The following is a 25,879-nucleotide window of genomic DNA, read 5'->3' as shown; positions in this document are numbered from 1 at the left end:
CAAAAAAGGAAGAAGAAATCCCTGACCATCACCTGGAGGGATGGACAAATCAGAGATCCACATATTTTGTTTGCCCATTTGACACATCTGTCTCAGTAGAAATCCCACTGAATTATGATGGAGGATCTAGGAGCAGCAGAGGCCTTACCATTTGTCTACCTCTGTGCAGGCTGGAGGGGAGGCTGGAGAAGCTAGGAGAGGGGCCAGCCCTCCTGGCTGGCACCAAGGCCTGACAGCTGGAAGCACTCCTGGGTATGGCTGGTGTGTGCCTCTCAAGACCCTTCCAAATTCAGCACACACCAGAGCACAAAGCATTACCCAAGAGCTTGCATTTCTACCTGAGAATGCTGGAAAACATCTTTAGCTATGGCATCCAAGTCCGAGGTATCCTGGATGTTGCGGACATAGTCAGCCACAGCCTTGATCACCACATCGCACGGTGGCAAGACCAGCTGGTGGGCCCGGACCTAAGAAAACAAGCACACGTGTCAATTCACTAATTCCAAACACGGGGCCCAGAAACTATAAGTAATGCTTTCCTTAGAAGGGCCTGCTTATCATCAATTTGTAAGTTCTTGTCCCTAAGACTTTGAAAGTCTGAGGGTTAAGCCCTGGATCTCCCTTTCAATTGAAATACAACTCAGCGGCTTCAACCTGACTATGTTAAAAAGCATCTGACAGCCTTTCATCACTTCAGAGATCTCTGCAACCTGCTCACGTGAGCACAACACAGACGCCCTGGGCCACAGGTGCCTCTCATTTTTCAACACCAGCCAGCTGGAGGCTATGCAGCCCCAAGCTCCCCAGTCCACTAAAAGAGCCAAGGTCAGCTTGGAATGGATGGAAAACAGTATCCCTGAGTGCTGAGGGACACATCTGGTGAAAGACACATGGAATAAAGTTTAGGAATATTTTACACTTGACACCAGGAAATGGTAAGTAAGAAAATTTTTTTTAAAAAAGGTTTCTTTTGGACTTTTTCATGAAAACTTAAAAAAAAAAATACATGAAAGATCTTCTTAGAAACAAAGATGAATCACACATGAACTATGTTTATGAAATTTTTTTTAATTTAATGATAGCATGAAATGATGTTTTATGTCCTATTTAGTCACAAAGATCATAAAGATAAATAAGATGGCAAAAACTTCTAAAGGCCATTGTTATAGTTTCAGAGCTGTGCACTCCTGCCCACCACACCTATAAATGTGGTACATTACACAGCAGGAGGGAAGACGTGGGCAGACTGGTAACCTCAGGCCAGGCTGTTCCCCTGGATGATGCAGATGGGCCCAGAGTCATCACAGGATCCTCTAATGTAGAAAGGAAGGCAGAGGAGCAGGTTTCATACATGAGGGAGTGCAGGACTCTACTGGCCATTGACAGCTTTGATGATGAAGGAAGGGCCATGAGCCACAGAATACAGCCCCTACAGAAGCTAAAAAGGCAGGAAACACTCTCCCTGGAGCCTCCAGAAGAAACATGGCCCTCTCACACCTTGCTTTTAGCCCAGTGAGACCCACTTTGGTTGTGATCTCTGTAAGATTATTAACTCTGTGATATTTTAAGACATCAAACATAAATAATAGAGGGAAAAATGAAAGAAAAAACAAATGAAGAAAATCAGAGAAACTCAAACAGAATGGAAGAACCTCTAAAAAATACTTACACTATTACGGTATCACACAAATTTTCAGACGCATAAAAGCATACTCAATTTCGTTTTGGAAAAGCAATCTTTTTTTTTAAATAATGTTTTCCATGTTTGAAAAATGTTAGCTGCTCTGTCTCCTAGAGAATGGTTTCTTTCCTTGTTCTGGTCAGTGTTTGATAAAGGTCATCATAATGAACTCCAGGGAACTAGTAAGATGTCCATGGCTGCAGACCATAAGCACGTTCCTAGAAACCCAATTCCCCCTCTGTAGAATGAAAATCTATTGACATACACATGCTCCACGGTGAAGAGGTCCCTGGAACAGCACATTCCAGTCAGTCTGGGAGAAATGGAAGCTCTGTCCACTCCCTGTCTTTGGGGTGTTTAACAGTCCCACAGCCAGGGCAGGGAGGAGGGCCAGGTGCTGGCGGCCCCAGGAATGAGAAGCCAGAAGAGAAACCCTGAGCCCTCCTACCATCAACATTTCACTCTCAGTGAGCACAGACTACAGGGAAGGGGACAGCCTGCAACGGCCACCAGACTTGAGGCCCCTGGGCGACCCCTTCTCTGGGCCACAACCTTCTGTCTCTGACCACGGTTTGAGGCTAGTTGGCCACAGAACACCCCTTGGCAGTCTGAAAGTCTATGGTTACCTCATTATGCTGCACAAAGTTCTGGAAAAGCCAGCCATTGCAGAGAGAGTTTATACAGAGAACAAATGACAATTCACATAGTGGGAACAAGAGTTTATTAGAAATAAAAATGTCCACAATATGAAAATGGCTTTTCTCCAGGAGGTGGGAGCTAATGGTATGGTGCAGGCAGCCTCTCCCAAGGGATGCACAACAGACTGGGCAGGCGCACACTGCCCCCTCCCACCTCAAACGAAAAGGACAGTCTGTCGCTTTTGTTCCTATGGATCTCCTTGGCTTCTCTACCCCTACCTTCTACAACACGAAGGCTATATAATCCTTGAAGTGAACAGATCCTGTCATTAGAGGGCCCCTGAATCCTTCTGAGCGGCTAATTTAACACCACCGTCAACTATATCCTTTATAATTTCCTTTGGAACAGACTCTTCGCTCACACCTCACCCCCTCCTCGTTCGCCCAGCTTCATTCCCAATCCAGCCCTCCAAATCTAGCTCAGGGTGAGCAGCCACGTCTTCCTTTGAGACTGTTGGTGCTACTGCTCCCAAACTATCTCTTGACTGCTTTTTAAATGCAACTCAGTATGAACACAGTTCAGTTCAGTCGCTCAGTCGTGTCCGACTCTTTGCGACCCCATGGACTGCAGCACACCAGGCCTCCCAGTCCATTACCAACTCCCGGAATCCACCCAAACCCATTTCCATTGAGTCAGTGATGCCATCTAACCATCTCACCCTCTGTCATCCCCTTCTCCTTCTGCCCTCAACCTTACCAGCATCAGGGTCTTTTCCAGTGAGTCAGCTCTTCGCATGAGGTGGCCAAAGTATTGGAGTTTCAGCTTCAACATCAGTCCTTCCAATGAACACCCAGGACTGATCTCCTTCAGGATGGACTGGTTGGACCTCCTTGCAGTCCAAGGGACTCTCAGGAGTCTTCTCCAACACCACAGTTCAAAAGCGTCAATTCTTCGGCGCTCAGCTTTCTTCACAGTCCAACTCTCACATCCATACATGACCACAGGAAAAACCATAGCTTTGACTAGATGGACCTTTGTTGGCAAAGTAATGTCTCTGCTTTTTAATATGCTATCTAGGTTGGTCACAACCTTCCTTCCAAAGAGTAAGCGTCTTTTAATTTCATGGCTGCAATCACCATCTGCAGTGATTTTGGAACCCAGAAAAACAAAGTCAGCCACTGTTTCCACTGTTTCCCCATCTATTTGCCATGAAGTGATGGGACCAGATGCCATGATCTTAGTTTTATGAAGTTGAGCTTTAAGCCAACTTTTTCACTCTCTTCTTTCACTTTCATCAAGACACTCTTTAGTTCTTCTTCACTTTATGCCATAAGGGTGGTGTCATCTGCATATCTGAGATTATTGATATTTCTCCCAGCAATCTTGATTCCAGCTTGTGCTTCATCCAGCCCAGCATTTCTCATGATGTACTCTACTGCTGCTGCTAAGTCACTTCAGTCCTGTCTGACCCTGCACAACCCCACAGATGGCAGCCCACCAGGCTCTGCCGTCCCTGGGATTCTCCAGGCAAGAGCAGTGGAGTGGGTTGCCATTGCCTTCTCTGGATGTACTCTGCATATAAGTTAAATAAGCAGGGTGACAATATGCAGCCTTGATGTACTCCTTTTCCTATTTGGAACCAATCTGTTGTTCCATGTCCAGTTCTAACTGTTGCTTCCTGACCTGCATACAGGTTTCTCAACAGCCAGGTCAGGTGATCTGGTATTCCCATCTCTTTCAGACTTTTCCACAGTTTATTGTAACCCGCACAGTCAATAAAGTAGAAATAGATGTTTTACTGGTACTCTTGCTTAACATCATTGCTGAAGCAGAAAAACCTGACCCACTTCACTGCCATTTGGAAAACAGCAACGTGGAAATGATTTCGGCAATTTTGCCAAATTTTGGCAATTTTCAGGAAGAAAACTAGAAACCTGATTTGATCAACATTCACTTGTGAGTAAGGCATTGTTTTAGAAACGAGAACATGGAGCAGCTCCCCAGTACTCGACTTCAAGAAGCTCACATTCTTATTGGAGAAAAAAATGCTGACCAAACTCCAAAAGAGACCTCAGAGGAGAGCCTGGAGGAAAATCATGGCCCAGCTGAGGAGGTAGAAAGGTTTCTGCATCATCTGTGATTCTCAAAGTGTAGCCCTGAGATCCAACTGAGTGCAGCCTTGGTGCCCCAAGACCAATGAAGAGAGTTATGTGAGGGGGCTAAGGCAGTTTGTTATAATAAGCCCTCTAACCATTGCATCAATGAACACACCCTGAAGCCTAGTAGTTTCTAGAAGAGTCAAGAGTAAGGAAAACATTTAAACACTATAATCATTAAGTAACTACCAGTGGCTATGTCTTGAGATTCTTAAAAAGTTATGACATGAATCAATATCTTATACATGTGTGCATGCTAGGTCGCGTCAGTCATGTCTGACTCTGTGATCCTATGGACCATAGCCGACCAGGCTTCTCTGTCCATGGGCTTCTCCAGGCAAGAACACTAGAGTGGATGACATGCCCTCCTCTACAGGATCTTCCTGACCAAAGCATCGAACCCCCGTCTCTTTCGTGTCCTGCGTTGGCAAGCAGGTTCTTTACCACTAGCACCATCAAGCTTGAAAAGGATGCTAAAATGCAATTAATCACACACCATGCTAAATGAGAGCTCTGCACGTGGAAACTGTTATGCAGACATACTGAAGACTTCAACAGATTTGAGTTTAAAGTGTTAACTGTAAACAAAGAAAAGTTCCATCACATTTTGTAAGCAAGGGTCCCCGGAGGCTCTGATGGAAAGGCGGGCAGGCTCGGGCTCCCTCCTGCAGAAGTGTCTGCATCCAGCTGGGGCTGGAAGGTCCTGTGACTGAGTTCCTCTGGACTGTATGCCACACACTGCTCTCGGCAGGCATTGCTTCATTTAATCCACAAATCAGTGCTGTGAGGTACACTCTTAAATGTACTTCCCATTTGACAGAAGCTCATTAAGGCACCCATGGGAGCCAACAAGGTGAGCAGCTGGGCCACTACCTGACCCGCAGACTGCACACTTGACCACCACACTCTGGCCTAGTCGTCTTCTAAATTATGCCTCTTTTAGCATTAAATGTCCTTTTCTGTAAAATAATGGTCGATAGTGAGCTTCTTGTTCTTCTAACATTCTTATTTAGAAAAATTAGAAGTTGGCAACACAACAGTAGCCCTCCCAACTCCTCCCCCCCCCCACCCCGCCAAGAGATCCATGAAATCCAAACTCCTGTTGATGAAAGGAGCTACGGAAAGACTGTCAACAGGGGAGGTATGAGATCAGGCCTGGTGTCAGACACATGGAGGATGGGCATGAAGGCAAAGGAACAGAGAAGGGAACATTAGCGGCTCCTGCTCAAACTCAAGCAGCAATAACACAGTGGGTAGAGAAGGACAGGATGAGCAAGCTGGGAAAGGTCAGAGGAGTTAGACCCGGAGAGGGGAAGAATCAAATATAATTCCCAATTTCTAACCTGATGACTACAGGGACAGTGGTATCACTAGCTGAAAAACATACCACAGGAAGACAAAACCATTCAGGCAGGGTGATGACATTTTTAGAAACATGAAATTTGGTGCACAGGTGGAGTGCCCAAGTGGAGATGACTTAGTGGACAGTAGGATACACCCTGCAGTTCAAGGAAGAGGTCTCACTGGAAGAAGTACACTGGAGAATCATCAACACAGAGATGGTACTTATAACCTTAAAGGCAAATGAGACATGCCAGAAAGAAAGTGTGAGGATTACAGCAAGGTACAGATGGACCCTAGGGAATACACATGCACTCAAGGGAAGCCAGCTTACAGGAGAGTCAAGGAAAGGATGCAGAAATAAGGAATACAGAATGAAATTGGGGTCTGGGAATCAAGGCAGGAATTTCCCAGAGAACAGGTGAAGAGAATAGGATGACTGACACTGTCAAATGCTCCAAAGAGGTTGAAAATCATTTGACAAATCATTTGTCAAATCCACAGCCTTGGACAAAAACCCACCTGTGTCTGCTAGAAATAGGTGGGGAGGGGCACAGCGGGCAGTGAGGGTGGGTTAAGCTATTGGGGACACAATGGAAGACTGCCCTTGGAAGATTCGAGGATGAAAAAAGAGAGTTAGGAGAACACGGAAGACTAGACCACATTTACAAACTAAGGATCAAGGACCAAAAGAGGGAGCGTCTACATAGGAGCAAGGAGTTGACCGGATGAGGCAAGGAAGGGCTCCCTGGATGCATTCAGTGACATGGGCTCAAGAATGTCAGGACAGTCTAGTCTCAGGCTGGAAAAGGGAAGTAAAGTGAGCCTGGATGAAGAAGAAGGCAAACGGGGGAACGAGAAGCTGAGGACTCTCTTCATCCTTAGATAAAGGACCTCTCTGTAAGAGAAAGCACTGTGAAAGTGAAGAGAGGTCCGAAGACATGATGAGTGTTTAAGATAAATATTAAGGAGAATAAAAAGATTAACTGTTGATATTGATAGCTTGGGTTGCCATTTCCTTCTCCAATTAGTGAAGCCACTACCACAATTATGAAATACAATTTTTCCATCACCTCAGTTTCCTGTTCCCCTTCCCATCATAGCCCTAGGCAGCCACTAACCTGCTATCTATCACTATACTTTTGCCTTTTCTAGGATTTTACATAAAACCAATCTATTTCCTTTGTTTTCGACTCTTCACTTAAGATAATGCTTTAAGATTCATACATACTGTAAGAGATTAGTTGGTCCCTTTCTCTGCTCTCAGCATCTCATTGTGACTGTGCCACAATTCATTCCCCCATTCGCCAGCTGAACTGCTGCCTAGTGTCTTTGAGATGACAATAGATAAAGCTGCCCGGAGACTCAGACTGAACCATTTGTGTGAACAGAGGACTTCATTCCTTATGAGTAAATGTCTAGCAGTGGGATTGCTGGGTTATATGGCAGGTGTATGTTTAACTTTGTAAGAAACTTTGTCAGACCATTTGTGACCATTCTGGATTCTGCTTCCCAACAGCCACATCTCAGAGCTGCAGGTGCTGACATGTACTGACACTTATCATCTGTCTCCTTAATTTCGCCCATTCTAGTGGTTAGTAATGCAGCTCATGGTGGTTTTAATCTGCATTACCTAATGGCATGGAGCATCTCCTTGTGTGCTTATTGAATATTCTGTAAAATGTCTGTTCAAAATTTTGCCTGTCTTTTTCTTTGTTGTTGGGTTGTGTATCTCATTATTGTATTGTTCTTTATATATTCTGAATACAAGTCCTCTGGTAAGAATTACATTGTGCAAATAGCACAATGTAATTCTATCTCCATTCACTGTTGTTGCTTGCTTCTCATTCTTTTAACTAAGAAGTCTCTAACTCCAGGTCATAAAGATCTTCTCTTATATCTTCTTCTAGAATAATTTTTATATTTTTAATTTTTGCAAATGAATATCCAGCTATTATAAAGACTAACCCCTTCTGCATTTAGTTACTTATGGACTTCTGGTGAAGGTAACTAACGACGTATATACAGGTTTATTTCTGAACTTGCTCTGTTCCACTGATCTATTTGACACCTTTATGTCAGTACTACACTGAGTTGATTATTATAGCTTTAAAGTCATACTGAAATTAGGTAATGCTAAGTCCTTCAAATTTGTTCTTCCTTTTCAACATCTTTGTTGCTTTTCTAGGTCCTTTGCAGTTCCACATAAATTTTAAAACCTGCTTTTCAATTTCCACTTTAAAACAAAGCTTGATTGGATTTTGATGTAAAAGTGAAAGTGAAGTGAAAATCATTCAGTCGTGTCTGACTTTTTGCAACCCCATGGACTATACAGTCCACAGAATTCTCCAGGTCAGAATACTGGAGTGGGTAGCTGTTCCCTTCTCCAGGCTGGATTTTGATGAGGATGTAGTAAATCTATATAACAACAGTCTTTTGAACCATAAACACATACATTCCCTCATTTATTTAGATCCTTCTTTAACTTAGATCATAAATTTGCAGTGGCATCCATCAGCTGTGTGGTTCTCGAGATATTCTCTAGATAGTATTATCCAGGGTGGAGAAGTCTGCTGGGTGGTTGAGATGGAAGAAGGAACAACAGAAGGGTGATGCTGGTACACCTGGCTCGAGATGACCCATCAAGAGGTCCAGGCCAGCTGGGGAAGAAAGAAACAATGAGTAAATGGGCAGACAACCCCAGGGTGGGTGAAAGAGTGAAGTGTCAGCTTGTGAGAATAGTAAAGATAGAAGCAACAGAGACAAAAGGATAGTAAGTGTAAGATAAGAATCAGAACTCTTCTGGGAGAAGACCCAGTGTATGACTCGGCATAGAAGGCTGCAGTATAGTAGACACCGCTGGAGACAAAGAAGGAATATGCAGCCAAGCTATCTGTGGGCAAACTCTAGTACATGACCGTGCCTCAGTCTCTGAAGAGTTATCAAAGGACACCATCATGAAAGTGAAAAGACAACCCACAAAAAGTGAGAAAGTGTTTGCAAATTATGTATCTGATAAGAGACTTACATTTCAGAATATATTAAAAAAAAAAAAACAAACCAACTCATATACCTCAATAATAAAAAAATTTTTTCAATGGACAAAAGATATAAATAGATATTTATCCAAAGAAGGTATACAAATGGCCAGTGAGCAAAGGAAAAGGTGTTCAACATCATTAGTCATCAGAGAAATGCAAATCAAAACCATATCACATCCACTATGACAATTAGAAATAAAACAGACAACAACAAGTGTTGGTGAGGACATGGAAAAGTCAGAACCCTCACACATCGCTGGTAGGTGTGAACAGTATAGCTGCTGTGGAAAACAGTGGGGTAGTACCTCAAAAAGTTAAGCATATTATTACTAGATGACCAGCAATTCCAGTCCGAGGTATACACCCGAGAGAAATGAAAACATGTCTATACAAATACTTGTACCTGAATATTCACAGCAGCATTACAATAGCCAAAATGTGGCTAACAATCTGAATGTCCATTGACTGATGAACAGATTGAATGTGGTAGGTATACCCACACAACAGACTGTTATTTGGCCATTAAAAAAAAAATGAAGTACTGATACATGCAACAATGTGACTGAACCTTGGGGGGAAAAAAAATACTCAATGAAAGAGGCCAGACACAAGAGGTTATATAATTCCACTTACATGAAATGTCCAGAAGAGGCAAATCCATAGAGAAAAAAGGAGACTAGTGCTTGTCAAGGGGTGGAGGAGGGAGAGAAGCAGGAAGTGACTGCTAGCAGGTGAGGTACTGGGTTTCTTTTTGGGGAATGAAAGTATTTTAAAATTAGACAGTGAAGATAGATGCATAAACTTTGTGAAAGCTAAAAACTGCTGAATTATACATTTTGCATACATGCTCTATCACTCAGTCATGCCCAACTTTTTGCAACCTCATGGACTGTAGCCCGCTGCTGCTGCTAGGCTCCTCTATTGATGGAATTTTTCAGGCAAGAATACTGGATTGCTATTTCCTTCTCCAGGGGATCTTCCCACCCCAGGGATTGAACCCACGTCTCTTGCATCTCTTGCATTGGCAGGTGGATTCTTTACCACTGAGCCACCTTGGAAGCCCTGAATTGTATTTTAAAGGAGTAAATTTTATGACATGTGATTGTATCTCAATAAAACTGTTATAAAAAGAAAATTTTTAAAAACATTCTAATCAGGAATGGCAGTTTGGAAGTAAATTGCCAGCAAATCCCAGTTTTGTCACATGTTCCTGGCCCCAGATTGCGCTAGTATCAAGAAAAGTGACCTCTTTGGTTGAGTTGCCTAGAAGTGCCCAGGGCAGAGACCACTGGCAAGGTGAGGGGTATAGGTGCACGCACCCAAGACACAGGGTCAGGAAGCTGCCAACTGAGCCACATTTTCAGAAGAAGTGATCTCTTCTGTTAGAGAGATGGAGACGACCTCTTTAGGAACAATGCTGAGGTTCTGGACCCAGAGGGGAGAAAATACACTTGAAAGTGTCTTCACACATTTTAAAAACCTGAGGATATGTCACTTAATTAACATACGACTAGAAGATCCCAGGTCATGAGAAGAAACAGAAACCAAAAGTACTCCAGTAAGCTTCCTTTTGTTTAACTTACCCTACCACTCACCACCGCAGGCATGAGAAGTCAGCCACTACGAACACTGTATCTTTCAGACGGCTTTTGGACCATGAATCTCTCTCTCCTCCTGACCAGGTTACGCATTTCTGCTCACTCAGGAAGAGTTCTGCGGGCAGGCACAGTCCCTACAGAAAGGAGCTAAGCTAAAAGTAACCCTGCAACTAGGAAACACAGACTCCTCCCATGACTCTGTCCCTCTTTCCCAGCAAAATGACTTCTGTCCGAAGACAGAAAAGCTATTGAGTCCCAGTGATCCCAGAAGATTCCCTGGAACACCAAGCTTTCCATCTTTACTCTAAAAGCAAATGGGAACAGGTAAAGAAGCTCAGATAAGATACAAATAAGCAAACATCTTTTGAGTTCAGTCTCGTATTTTCCATCTAACGATTCCTTATATAAATTTTAAATGAGCAAAGAATAAAACTTCTTACCTAAGTTTCCACGACCTAAAAGCTTACACCCCAGCACCATGAACCTGGGCGCTGAAATTTCATAGACTGTTAATAATGTGCAGCTCACTGAATGCATGACAGTGTAATAATAATATTAGTAGGGTGTACATTTTAAAACAATTTTAGAGTACAAATATCAATCTGTTAAAAGTGGTTCTCTTCCAAGAGTGAAATTATAAATAGCTCTCATTTCCACACTGCATAATGGTTGAGTTTTTCAAGCTTTTGGGCCCCTAACAATATTTTCTCTAGAGCCCCCAAAGTCCTTGGGTTTTAGGAAGTACTTTTTAGCTCTTATGATACAATGACTTTTTGAGGAAAAAAAGGTATGAGTTAACTTCAATTAACACTAATATACAAGCAGGAATTCCTTCTTTAGAATGTCCTATAGTGCCCATGCTGCCACCTCTTGCAATGCCTTAAAAGGTAGAACTCTTAAAATAAATGAAGCCCATCTTTCTCTTCATGCACAATTTATATTCAACTTTCTTTCAAAAAAGATTCCAGAAAGTCCGATCACCAACCTCACTCTAGTAAAGTTGCACAGTATGTTAGATATACCATAAAACTTCAAAAGGCCTGAAATCATGCTGCTCTTCTCTCTGGAAGCTGGCTCCATGATGTGAAACCCAGAGAGGGGCCATGCGGAGTGGAGATGAAAATCACTGCTTGGCTGGACACTGGTCAGCAGGTGCTACCCACAGAGCCCCTTCCGGGAAACCAAGAGAGAAGAGATCCTTCAAGTCCTGGCTTCATTCTGAGGGCCCACTGCAAGCCGTGTCATTTGCCATGACTTGGAGAATGCTGGGGTTGTGTGGCCTGCACGATGAGACATGACGGCTCTTCTGTCCACCTCCACATTCCTGGGGACCCTGACATGCTACTCTCCCAGAACCAGACTCCCTCCTCCCCAGGGTCAAACGCCACATCTTGTCCCTAAAGACATTTGTAAAAAGGATTACTCAGTGACTTTGGGTGGCAGACAGTAAGATGTAAACATATAGAGATAACTTTTAGTAAAAGTCTAAGTAAATTGAAAACAAAACGTTCCTGAGGTGACCTGCTAGAGTGCCGTGGTATACAGCTGCCTCAGGGAAAGATACTGCTGGTAAAGGAAGGTGACTAAAAAGTAAATCCTAAGGCAGAGGTATAAGCACTAAAGACTGTTTAAATGAGAAAGAGACACGCACAAGAGCTAGGACTCAGATTTTGAGAAGAGCCAGAAGCAAGCAAGAAGTTTTCAAGGAGACATTTTAACTGGACGCACACAGGGAGGAGTTCAAGAGAAACCAGCACCTGCCTGGCCTGTGGCTGATGGGCAGAGCTGGGCTGGGGCAGTGGGGTGGTGATGGTGGCGTGGGCAGTTGTGTCCAGGGGAAGGTCTCCTCTGCCCACTTGCCACAACTGGGGAAGTGGTATAGAGAGATCAAAATAGAACCTGAAGAGCTATACAGGAGAACAACACTTGTAGGAGATCTAAGGAGAGGAAAGGTGAGCACAAAACTTGTAAAGGGAAATGACAAAAGGACTCTGGGGCAGGAAATACTTGGGGGTCATGAATGACTGACAGGGATAAAAGTCAAAATACATGAAACTGAATATGAAGTTTGGGAACACAAAAAGCATCAAAATGAATACAAAGACCTGCAACTTATGATTAACTTAGGAAAACACTTTCAGTTAAAAAATTCAATGCCAAACCCAAATAAAAAGTTCCATAACTTTCAAGGACTCAAAATCATAAAACCATTTTTAAAAATTCAAAAAAGCACATATAAAAAAGGCCCTCATTTGGCACATGCTTATGGCCAGGAGGTGCTCCTAAGCAGAGCTGATCACCTAACATCCCAGAGGACTCCCACTCCTGCTTCTAGAATGTGATGTGACTTAAAATGGGCTCCTGCTGTCCTGAAAACAAACGAAATATACTTTACTTCCAAAACAAAGAAACTTTACTCCCAAAACTAAGAAACTAGAAGTTCTTAACATGTAAACAAGTATTAAAAAGCTTAAAAACTTGACTGGCTGCCTTAACTTCCTCTTTTCTACTGCCCTAACTTGATTTTTAGGTTTTTAAGTATGTTTAGTATTGCATGCCTACTCTAATGAGCACTATCCCTGATTAATAAGACAGCACAAAACAGAATTCTGCTCCCTTCCTAGCCTTCTCTGTGGGGATCGCCTCATGATCCAACTGCCTCAGCTGTTCATCACCAGCCACTCCAGGTTCTGCTTGTGCTTCTGAATCCAGAGCCCCAGCCATGCTCTCCTATTGGCCCAACCAGCACTGTGGATGGTGATGGCAAAATGTTGACAGGGATAAGATTATGACATTACACATTAAGGGGGGAGTTGAATTTATTAGATAATAAGTTCATATAACACCAACCCTCTGTGAATAATAAACTAGTAGATATGAACTCAGTGAAACACTTCGGCAAAATAAAGTAGGAGAAAAGGAATGCTTGAAATCGGGGAAGCAAAATCAAGTATCCTTAAAAACTGTATACAACATACTCTGTTGAAAAGGAATAAAAATCATAAGAAAGTTTTATAATCAACAACTAACCAAATTTTCAAAAGATGTAGTTAATTTTATTACTGGGAAAAAGAAGCAACTGAAAAAGCAGATGGGTACACACAATTCTGAACAGTAGTAACGTTCATGAGGGAAAAAACCATATTCAATATCCCACAGTCTAGTTACACAGAGTGAGGTCAGAAAAACAAATATCACATATTCATGCATATATATGAAATCTAGAAAAATGGCACTGATGAACCTATCTGCAAGGCAAAAGCAGAGACACAGACAGAGAACAGGCATGTGGACGCAGTGGGGGGAGGAGCGGGCAGGAGGGATTGAGAGTAGCACTGAAACACATATGTTACCATCTGTAAAAGAGAGAGTGGGAAGCCGCTGAGTTATACAGGGGGCTCGACATTGTGCTCTGTGACAGCCTAGAGGGATGGGATGGGATGGGGTCGCGGGTGGCTGGGAGGTTTGAGAGGGAGAGGACATATGTATGCTTATGGTTGATTCACGTTTTTGCATGGCAGAAGCTGACACAACATTATAAAGCAATACTCCAATTAAAAAGAAAAAAAAAAATCCCAGTTTTTGTTAAAATGATACTACACACAAAAAACTATATAAAAGGTCAAAACACAAAAGTTTTGCAATTTTTTAACTCAAAGCCAGACGTTTCACTTTTCGTAATGTCACTTTAAAAAATCCTACAACTTATCAAATCATTGAAAAATTATGTTGCACTGCTTTGCTATTATGCTATAAAAATACCTAGCTAATATTTAAAATACACATGTTGACAGTGCAAAAACTTTGATTTTTTAAAAAACCCACAAGTGGATAGGAATCTGCTGCCAATGCAGAGGACATGGGTTTGATCTCTGGTTCGGGAAGATTCCACGTGCCCAAAGGCAACAAAGCCCATGTGCCACAACTACTGAGCCCACGGCCTCAACTACTGAAGCCTATGCGCCTAGACCCTGTGCTCCACAGCGAGAGAGGCCACTACAGCGAGAAGCCTGCACACCGCAACGAAGAACAGCTCCCGCTCGCCGCAACTAGAGAAAGCCTCCGCTCACCACAACTAGAGAAAGCCTGTGCACAGCAACGAAGACCCAACACAGCCAAAAATATGAGTAATTTTAAAATACACACATACACAAACAATCCTACAAACAACTTCCAGAGAAAACAGAAAAATGTCAATGTGGACTTATATTAAATGACATTAATTTAGTTGATATGATAACAGTAATATAATTAAGAGATTACCCTTATTTTTAGGTGGTGGTGTTGATATAAACCAAGATATTCCCAGGTGGCTCAGTGCTAAAGAACCTGCCTGCCAATTCAGAAGATGCTAGTTCAATCCTTGGGTCGGGAAGATCCCCTGGAGTAAGAAATGGCAACTCAATCCAGTATTCTTGTCTGGAAAATTTCATGGACAGAGAAGCCTGGCAGGCTACAGTCCACAGGATCACAAATAGTTGGATACGATGGAGCAGTAGCAGCAGCAGATATAAACCAAAGTTTTCACAAATAAAGTGTTATGATGTCTGCAACTTCCTTCCAAATAGTTGAGTTAAAAAACAAACACACAGATACAAATATACTTTACAGCAAACTGTTAACAACAGGTGAACCAAGGTGATGGATATATGAATAGATATTTTCTATTTCAACTTTTTATATATTTTTATTAACAAACTTAGGAAAAGTACGTGATAATGATGCTTGTGACCTATCAGTGGATTGAGTTGGTTTTCCAATAATGCTTCAAACAGTTCCTCACTTCTAACCTCTGACACACTAAATAAGGCGAGTTCAATTTAAACATATGTATACAGTCTGGGGATCCTGGAAGCCTCTCACTCACCCCTGCTACTCAAAACAATACAAACCTTATAAAAAACAAGCTTTCATTTTGTATCAACTTATAAAAGCATACTGTTTAATAAGCTAATGAGCATAATACTTCTGAGTCTACCTGATTTCAGACTCTACTTTTCTCATTCTGCAAGTCATTAATGGTATCACCAGGAGCTTGGAATCAAGTTTACAAATTGCAGTACTTTGTAAATGAAAACACACATGAAGAACATTCTGGCCAAGAGCAAATAGAGAGCTGTTTTCCTTCAGGTGGGGGGAAAAAAAAAGGCAAAAGAAAACAAGTAATCTCAAACAAAAGGAGAAAAACTGACCTTCCAACAGAAGCTGAAAAGCCCCATACCAAGAACTGTTAGGATAAAAAGGAAAACATCAGGGCCCATCAATAAGAAATGGAAAAAATAGGGTTCTAGGCACCAAGGAACAAGATGAAAGAGGCAAGAGAGGAATGTCACCTGAATTCCAAGTATCACAGTTTGCTGTAAGCTAAACACTGAAAATCCTATTTGGAGGACAATTCTGGCAATAGGAAAACACGCATTCGGAAACCACTCCATGCAACCTCCCCATTAGCACAAGGAACTGAGGCCCAGGCTGCCGGCCAGTCTAGGTTCAGAATTCCCAACTCCCTATGTAATCAGTGGCAGCTATGACCACAACGCTGACAGCAGAGAACACCACACCAATTTACCCAGCAAAGGGAATTCGGAAAATCACAGGAAGCCGCTCACAAATACAAGTTCCCTAGTGACTCACAGCATTCCACTACTATGCTCACATCACACTGTAAACCCTCCCACGTTAGAAAATCAAAGTTAAGTGCTTCTTCTTGGATGTTCATTACTTCCACAAACAGGAAGGGGAGAAAAATAAGAAAATAAATATCGACGAAACAGTACAAATAGACCATTTTTCTAATGAACTTGGGTCTCCTCAATCACTCAAAAAGCGTTAAAACTATAGATTTTTACAATATTAGAAAATCAGTAAGAAAATTATGAAATTTATCAAACTCTGCTAAGATATTGATCCATAACAGATGATATTATCTATTGAAAAAATAATATTTGTAAGAAAAGAAAATACGTAAAAACTTTAGCTAAGAAATTTACACCTATCATGAAGAATTCATCTAAGGAAATTTTAAAAAACATTTATATATATTTCCCTAAAATGTAAGTGCTGGGAACAATATAAGGTAGGTTCTTTGTTTTTTTTTAAGGCAGCACAGATTCTGAAGTTAGGCAGAAGCATGATATTGCTAATTTTGTGGTATATTTCCTTCTACAATAAAGAAACATTACTTACAGTATGAAAGTAAAAGGAAAAGCAACAAATGTTGGAAATAAAATGAATTTGTACCTTAAGTGAAGCTAGTGGATGTTCTGGACCAAGTAAACTCCAATGAAAGGAAGCCAGATCTTCATCAGGTAGAATGTGATTTCCTAAAATACAAACAGGGATACCACAAAAGCCATTACTGACACAGGGGAAACTTAATATCACTGCATGTTATAACCTGTAGATTATCTTTGTTAGTTTTAGACTTTGCAATATAACTCCTTAGGACCACCTCATTTAATACACCGCACAGAACTTCCACACAGACATTGAGAATATTTCTTCATCTTTTAACACAAAACATACAGCAGACCAATCTCTTGAAGCTGCTTCAAGTACATTTCCATTATAGGCTTAACAGCATTCAAACTGAATAAACTGCATAAAAACCTAAGTAACTCCCCAGCACAGTATTAAGGTCAATCTGACAATGCCAGATGCCAAATACCAATCTGATACAAGTTTTCATGTGTTTATGAGAGACTATGGCTCAAACTGCATTCTGTGAAGTAGGTTCGACAGCAGATGCAGAATCTACACAGTTATAAAACCTAAGGTTAAGTGACAATGCTTGCAGTTTGTGACACGGATCAACACCCTCCTCCTCAAATTTCTAGCACCACCCACAAAATAGATGTACAAAGCACGGACTGCACTACCCCCAAGAAGTGTCCGTCAGCTCTCTGCATATCCCCGGGGCTATGTCACAGGTAAGAACTATATTCAGCTGAGGAACTACATTTTTTGGGGTAAACATTTTCCCTTCAATATAATGCTTGGATGCCTGATATACTAACATATTTGTTAGTTGTTTCGATACAATTTAAAAGCAATAATTTCCTAAATAATTCTGTGATTTATATATTATGATTTAGTTACCTCCACACTAAGCAGATGCATTACTGAGCTGCTAGCAGAAGGCAAGACAAGGTGAGCACGTCTCAGCATTGCTACTTCTAATACGCTAGACACAGAACATGACACAGGCTTGCCGAACTGTCACGACATCCACGAGAGCAGAGCCACGCCCAAACCATCAATCACTGAGTTCTGTACTGCCTTTCTCTGCTCAAAGACAGTGCAGAACATCAGTGTGAAGTATAAAGCATCTGAGATTTGTTTTTGAAGCCACTATCTGAAAAAATATTAAGCCAATTCCAACATCAAGTATAGTCTGTTAAAACTTGGGCCACAGACTTAAATGAGTATTTCACTCAACTTTTCTAAAACAAAACATCTTATATTGCTATGCTTTCTATTACAAAAAGGAGAAATTATACTTTCTATTTTAAAAAAAGGAAAAATAATATTTCTCATATGAGGACACTGAAATTTTCACACAAAATCTAAACTAAAATGCTCTAAAAATGCTCACCCAATTAAGAGTTTATAATTCGCCTAAATTTTTTGAAGAAATTTCAAGCCTTAAATTAATTCATTACTAAATTATTCACAATGTTATTATTTTTCATTTCTTTTAATATTTCATAAACTATTAGTTGGTATTATCTCCCAAGAAATTTATTCAATGTTTCTTAAATAAGATAAACAAATGCCCTTCCCAGGGTAGCTAAGGTATCCATATTCTAAAAGTATGCAATATTCCCATTCATTTAAAGTCAATTAACATGCCCAAGTCAATGGGTATAACATTTAAGCAAATACGAAACTTTTCATGTGTCCATCCACTTCATCACTTTTTAACATTTGAGGAAATATCCCTTTATATTTTAATATCTGAAAACATAAAAGTACTATATGCATTTAGAAATTAGGTTTTAATCCTCTGAATCCCAAGTCACAAGAGTTCAGTAAGAAAATGGACAGAAAATAGCCAAGTACTAACTTAAAGACATGTATTTGAGATTGGATCCAAATAAAGACAACTTGTAAAATCAGAATTTTTTTTTATTAATTTGTAGTTACACAATTTGAAATGTTATCACCAAATTACATATGAAAAATTATGGCTCCCTCACTATAATTTCTAGTTGTATAAAACTCTTTTGGAATGTTTATTGAAAAATCTGCTAATTAGAAATTTCTAAAAGAACCCACAATATAGTCCCCCTTGTAAGCACAACCAGATCCTGTTGCTAAGCATTGCAGAATAAAAACAGAGAGTGCAGTAAGATCTCACTTTTTATTAAGACCACACATCTCTCAAAGAGGGCCTGAGTACTCCCAAACAGCTCTCAATCTCATCACTGAAGTTCTTGGGTTTTACTCACAGAAGGGTTTTGCTCAGAACACACTTCACATTTTTAACAAACTCTCAGCAAACTAGAGCCAGATACTCAAGTAGCTAAGAGACATGCACAAGAAAGGGAAGCTGACAGAAAAGATAGAAATAACTATAAACTACAGACATAAAGTGATAAATGGATTACCTATTACCAAGTTGGACTTCCCTGATGGCTTACCAAGTTACTTTAAAGAGAAAAATTTATATATAAAATCTTAGTTAAAACAAGATTTCATCCCTTCTAGATATTCAGCATAAAGAATTTCTCCAAGGGAGTTTTTAAAGATATTTATACATTTACTTGGAGAAGGCAATGGCACCCCACTCCAGTACCCTTGCCTGGAAAATCCCATGGGCGGAGGAGCCTGGTAGGCTGCAGTCCATGGGGTCGCTAAGAGTCAGACACGACTGAGTGACTTCACTTTCACTTTTCACTTTCATGCATTGGAGAAGGAAATGGCAACCCACTCCAGTGTTCTTGCCTGGAGAATCCCAGGGATGGGGGAGCCTGGTGGGCTGCTGTCTGTGGGGTCACACAGAGTCAGACACGACTGAAGCGACTTAGCAGCATTCATTTACTTAAGATGCAGCCTTTGGAAACAAAGGTAGGATAGTTTATTTCTGTTGTTTTCCTTTTAAAGTAGTGAGAATCCTGAAAACAAGGGGAACACAGAACAGTGCTAACTTCACAGCAAATTTTCTTCTGTAATTTGTGTCAAAGGTTTAAATCTTTTTCACAGTGAGAACATATTAGCATTTGTGATTTTTAAATGTTATTTCCCCGAAACTTTAAGAGCATTTTATCCCCAAAGTTAGTTTATTGGCCTAGACAAAACAATACATAAACAAACACTTAAGAACAAAAGAAGCACATACATTATCAGCAAAAAATAATGAGTAAAGAATGTTACTGAAGAGAAGCCCATTCCCTGGTTTTCTAAAATTTAAGACACAATCCAAAATATTCTAGCACCGAAATTAAAAAAAAAAAAAAAAAATCAGTATGTTCCTGATACACAGAACTTGTTCACAAAATGAGAGAGCTTTACACTGCCACTTACCTAACAGAGCGGCAAAGATAGGGAAGCGGTTTGGGTTCAGGTCCAGCTGCTTGGCAACCTCATGCATCAGGTACTGGCTCGTGGTGAGACTCTTCCCATTCCGGCTCAGTTTTAGGGCGTGGGCACTGAAGTAGTAGGGGATGTTGCACAGTGCATAATCAGAGTCGTATGCAACCAAGCCATGGAAGCCGTTTTCTCTGCAGAAACCGATCACTTCTTGATGATGGTCCTCAATGCTCTGTGCAACCTGTGCAAGTAAGAAGAGCACTTCATCAGAGGCCAGTACCACTGCAACATGCGCTCTATATGCAGACATATTTGTACAGAATCTGCAACTGCCAGATATGGAAGATATGCAAGAGAGCCAAATAGTCAAAACTGCCATAATAAAGTATGAGGCACATTGCTCAAATAAGAATTTCAGTAAGAAACATCTCTGGTCAGTAACTTATGATCCCAACCATACCGCAGATTAATTTTCAATTCTTACCAAATTTGAAGATCACCCCATTTAAAATTATACAACACCAGGTGGCCCCTGCGACAGTATTTTAAAAGAAGGGGATCGGGGGGAGAAGGGGAAGACAGAGGAGGAAAATGAAGTGAGAAAGAAGGAGACAAAGGGAGAAGTCAGACACTCTCAGTGAAACCAAAATAATTTCTTCAAAGAAGATCACAGCAAATAGGTGAAATGATCAGAAGGATTTTCTAAACAAAAATAAAAGCCAAGTATTATCCATCACCTATCTGTCTACTAGTTAATATAGATCCTGAAGCATTGAGCATATGGGACAATAACAATGAACATGTGTTCAGTTCAGTTCAGTCGTGTCTGACTCTTTGTGACCGCACTGACTGCAGAACGCCAGGCTTCCCTGTCTATCATCAATTCCTGGAGCTTGCTCAAACTCATTTCCATTGAGTTGGTGATGCCATCCAACCATGTTATCCTCTGTCGACCCCTTCTTCTCCTGCCTTCAATCTTTACCAGCATCAGGGTCTTTTCCAAAGAGTCAGTTCTTCCCATCACATGGCCAAAGTACTAGAGCTTCAGCTTCAGCATCAGTTCTTCCACTGAATATTCAGTACTGATTTTCTTTAGGACTGACTTGTTTGATCTCCTTGCAATCCAAGGGACTCCCAAGAGTCTCCTCCAACACCACAGTTCAAAAGCATCAATTCTTCAGCACTCAGCTTTCTTTATGGTCCAATTCTCACATTTCTTTGCCGACAAAGGTCTGTCTAGTCAAAGCTATGGTTTTTTCAGTAGTCATGTATGGATGTGAGAGTACAAAAAACTATAATTTAAAAAATTCTAAAATTAGGCCAGCTGCATCTAGAAATGATAATCTTCGAGTCCATGCTCTCTACCTCAAATCACTTTATTATGTAGAATTTTATATTTACAGCAATGTCTTAAGGCATTTAAAAATCACCAGTGATTCCTGTTTTCCAGACATCTTTAACATTAAGTCTGCACAATCTCCTAAGAGGTTTTTGAAATGAAAAGAGATTGTAAGTACCATTCCCTTGCTCCACTCCCCTCACAGATCTAGAAAAGGCAGCATGGTTCCTTGCTTCATAGAATCAGATATCCTGTAAAGGAGATTATGGTTACATAGTTGCTAAGTCATGTCCAGCCTCTTTTTGACCCCATGGACTATACAGCCTTTCAGGCTCCTCTGTCAAGGGGATTTCCCAGGCAAGAATATTGGAGTGGGTAGCCATTCCCTTCTCCAGGGAATCTTCCCGACCCAGGGATCGAACCTGTGTCTCCTCCTTTGGCAGGCAGATTCTTTACCAATGAGCCACCAGATGGGGCAGAATTAAAGGTATGAGTTGAGTCAGTGTATAATGTATGTTTTGCAAGAGAGTTTATTAACCTATTCTTCTGGGAAACTGAGGCTAAGAGCAGTTCAGAACCTAGCTCTGCCCAGCTCTAGGACGAGAGCAGTCCAGAGACATCCTCTCTGAGCACCCTTTGTCTACATGCCTCACAGCATATTACCTCATTACCCTCATAATAACCCTACAAGGGGAAAGGAGCCAGCCCTGTGTGGTCACTCAGAAGGGTGTTCAACAGCAGGGGAAGAGCAAGTGTACTGGCTCAGACGTGAGTGTGGTATCTGCAGCCCCATCCTAGTGACCCAGGGGTAAGCAGCAGATGATGGAGTCACAGCAGGCAGGACAGGTCTATGGCAGGTTTTCAAGGAAGGCTACTGGCAATGCAAAACAACAGGCAATACATTTCCAGAGCTGCAAAGCACTCATACTCTTTGATGCTGCAGTAATCTTACTCCAGGAAATACAGCCTAAGAAACCAACCTATCAGATAAAAAAAATGCTGGGAGCATAAAAAGGATGAAGGTAGCCTTCTATGGGAAAAATAATATTAAGGAGCTAGGCAAAGACAGAAACTACACAATGTTGTGAAGAAACTTGAGAAAAGCTTGGAACAAAATATTAAACAAAATCATTTCAGAACACAATATTCGGTACATACAACCACAAAGGAATAAGCAAAAACTGACACGGTGGTTCAGGGTGGTGCAATTATGCTTTTTTAAAGAAAAAAACTTTTTTTCAAAGAAAAAGGCCACCTCTATGCCACTGCCCTGGGGTCAAATATTCCTCCTTTCATATCCATCGCTCACCAGACAAGGCATACAACTTGCTCATCTGTGTATCAAGGGTCTAGGTTGGTGCCTGGCATACAGTAAAAACTACTTAAGAAATGAAAAACTCTGGGGGTTCCAGTTCAGAGGCCCCCAGTCTTTAAATTATTTATAAAGGTTAATAGGATAAACTCTAATCAGTAGAAACCAACATCCATCAGAGCCTTATAGAGTAGTTTCATCTATCTGGAGAGAGTGGGATGTAGCACTTTTCACAGTCATTTCCTTCTTCTACAGACTCTTTCCCAAACACAATTCCCTGTTCATTCTGAACACTTGATTTCAGACTGGCATTAAAAAGTGAGGTAAATGAACTATTAATAATTCACTACAAGACTAATTTGCAAGTGATTAAAAATATCTTTTTTCTTTTTTACTTTTTATTTTGTATTGGGCTATAGCCAATTAACAATGTTGTGACAGTTTCAGGTGAACAGCTAAGGGACTCAGTCATACATACACAGGTATCCATTCTCCCCCAAACTCCTCTCCCATCCAGGCTGCCAGATAACATCAATCAGAGTTCCATGTGCTATACAGTAGGACCTCGTTGGTTATCCATTTTAAATACAGCAGTGTATACTGGTCCACCCCAAACTCCCTAAGTATCTTTTACCCCATCCTCCTCCTTCACCCTAAAACCATAAATTTGTTCTCTAAGTCTGTGAATCTGTTTCTGTTTTATAAGTTCACTTGATTAAATATCTTAATCCTCTCCCAAAGCACATCTAACATGAAACAAATAGTTGTCTGCTAGAATTAATCCCCTAAAACAAAAGATAAAGGAGCCTGCTCAGTCATGTCTGACTCTTTGCAACCCCACAGACTGAAGCCCTCCAGGCTCCTCTATCCATAGAATTCTCTAGCCATTACCTTCTCAAGGGGATCTTCACAACCCAGGGATCAAACCCAGGTCTCCTGCATTGCAGGAGAATTCTTTACCGTCTGGGCCACCAGGGAAGGCCGATTAATCTCCTAAAACAAAAGATAAAGAAATCCCACCCTTAAGAAAACACAGACTTCAAATCTAAAGCAAGGTATATAACTGAATCACTTTGCCGTACACCAGAAACTAACACAACACTGTAAAGCAAGTGAAAGTTGCTCAGTCTTGTCTGACTCTGCCACCCCATGGACTATACAGTCCATGGAATTCTCCAGGCCAGAATACTGGAGTGGGTAGCCTATCCCTTCTCCAGCAGATCGTCCCGACCCAGGAACCAAACCAGGATCTCCTGCACTGCAGGCGGATTCTTTACCAACTGAGCTATCAGGGAAGCAAATCAACTGTACTTCAATAAATAATAAACATAATAAAGCAAGGTCAAGCAATCTGTGCCCTTTGTTCATCTTTCATCCTGTTCATCTTTCCTATTTCAAGTACCGTGAGTGATGGGGAGGAAAACCAAAAAGTCCAAGTTCCGGTTCTGGCTTGATGCCCAACCTATCTGGTGAGGAAGGTAAAATTCATGAATCTTCAAGGTTCTTTCACCTTCTAAAATTCTAGTATTCTTCCCTACTAGTTAACATCTATTATGCCTTTATCTGAGGAAAGGCTACATGGCATTAAGAGCCACAGGGTAACAGAAATGCAAACTTTCCTAGTGGCTCAGTGGTAAAGAATCTGCCTGCCAATGCAGAAGATGCAGGTTCGATCCCCAGGTCAGGAAGATCCCCTGGAGTAGGAAATAGTAACCCACTCCAGTATTCTAGATGGGATAATCCCACAGAAAGAGGAGCCTGGCAGGCTACAGTCCATGGGGTTGCAAAGTGTCAGACGTGACTGAGTACAGAACATTAAACATAAAATCCTTTTCAGTAAAGGAACAATGAAGTATGGTCTAACAGTTACTCAATTAGGAAAATAAAAGCCTCACAGAACACCTAAATGAAAGAGTCTGGTTGATGAATACAACATGACTCTACATTTGTACAAGCGCACATCACTGTACACCTCATACACGGAATAAACTTTAATATGCACAATGTAAAAAAAATTAGCCAGCAGTCAGGAACGCTAGGCCCGATGCAAACTGACAAATGTACTGAACTGTACTGTAAACTGTCTGTCACAGTGGTGCCGGTGAACAACTCTGCAACCATTTTCACATGTGTCAGGTTGGGGTAAAGGAATGGGAGATGATCTGGGTATCTCCCTGTCAGAGAACGGGGTTACAAATGTGCAAAGGGAGGAGGCTAGCATGCTCCTATGGTGTTGGGCTAGCCATGGAGAGATCCACAGATGACAACACAGTCACAGAAATCATCAGAGGTAAGCATGTGCACGTGGGCTGGTCTATAAACACACACATACATCTCCTATCTGTCAGCAGGGAGCCAAGAAGCAGTCACTCCAGGAGAAAGAACATCTATGCTCCAATCGGGTTTCTAAATACCATTCTCCACTAAAAGGGACCAGAGCCTTTGGGAAAAAAGTGGGTAACGCCAGGGCAGAGAAGTCCAAGATAAGCCTGGGACATCTACCTTGTGGTGCCAGGAAGGAAGGTAGTGATCACAAAACAAAGGACAGGGTATGTCAGCGGCACACAAAAGCCCACCTGAAAGATGCCCAATGATCAAAGCTGAAACAATCTGTGCTACAAAACAAATAACGTAGTGCTGGGTATAACCAAAGTGTACAATGAACACGTGAGTCGATACTGATACAAATACATGAAATAAAAGAGACAACTCTTCCCCCAGAAGAATTCAAATAGTAATGTAAAACCCCTTCCCAACAGGTGCCATTTAACCCCACCCCTCCCTTGAATGTATGCTGCACTTTATGACAGCCTCCAAAGAACCAAACCAGCAAAGGGGACAACAGACGTGACACCGAGCAGATGCCTGTAAATACCACTGTACAGGCACTGCGTCCTTGCAGCATTCTCCCCAGATCACAAGAACACATCGGACAGCTCAAACTGCAGGCCAGCCTACAAAATGCCTGATCAATTCTCCCGAAATGTTGAGGTCACACAGAGACTAGCAGAAGCCAGAGGTCACTAAGGGAGACAAGATGCCTAAAGGCAACAGGGAATCCAAAACGGATACGGGTGGAAAATGGAAGATATCTGAATGAAATACATAATGCAGTTAATGGTACACTTGTTGTTGTTCAGTCACTCAGTCATGTCTGACTCTTTGTGACCTCATGAACTGTAGCACGCCAGGCTTCCCTGTCCTTCACCATTTCCCAGCGTTTGCTCAAACTCATGTCCAT

General features: G+C 41.5%; 1 protein-coding gene across 3 annotated transcripts in view; it reads right to left on the bottom strand.

Moving 5' to 3' along the window:
• FAM120A (family with sequence similarity 120 member A) overlaps nucleotides 1–25,879 on the bottom strand; it is a 115,832-nt gene that overhangs the window by 71,647 nt on the left and 18,306 nt on the right. For all 3 annotated transcript variants that reach the window (XR_015131938.1, XR_015131937.1, XM_086315631.1), the window contains exons 2-4: nucleotides 19,982–20,228; nucleotides 16,697–16,779; nucleotides 339–467 (exon numbers count right to left, since the gene is read on the bottom strand). Coding sequence is in view for 1 of the 3 variants with exons in the window: in XM_086315631.1 (XP_086171757.1) it covers nucleotides 339–467; nucleotides 16,697–16,779; nucleotides 19,982–20,228 (459 nt within the window). In the remaining 2 variants the exon portion in view is untranslated. The remainder of the gene's footprint in view (nucleotides 1–338; nucleotides 468–16,696; nucleotides 16,780–19,981; nucleotides 20,229–25,879) is intronic.

The sequence above is a fragment of the Bos grunniens genome, chromosome 8 (genome assembly GCF_055505025.1).
Source record: "Bos grunniens cultivar Pamir isolate PY7600 chromosome 8, Bosgru_T2T1.0, whole genome shotgun sequence".
NCBI lineage: Eukaryota > Metazoa > Chordata > Mammalia > Artiodactyla > Bovidae > Bos > Bos grunniens.
The sequence above is the reverse complement of the archived record's forward strand: the minus strand, read 5'-3'. Positions and strand labels throughout refer to the sequence as shown.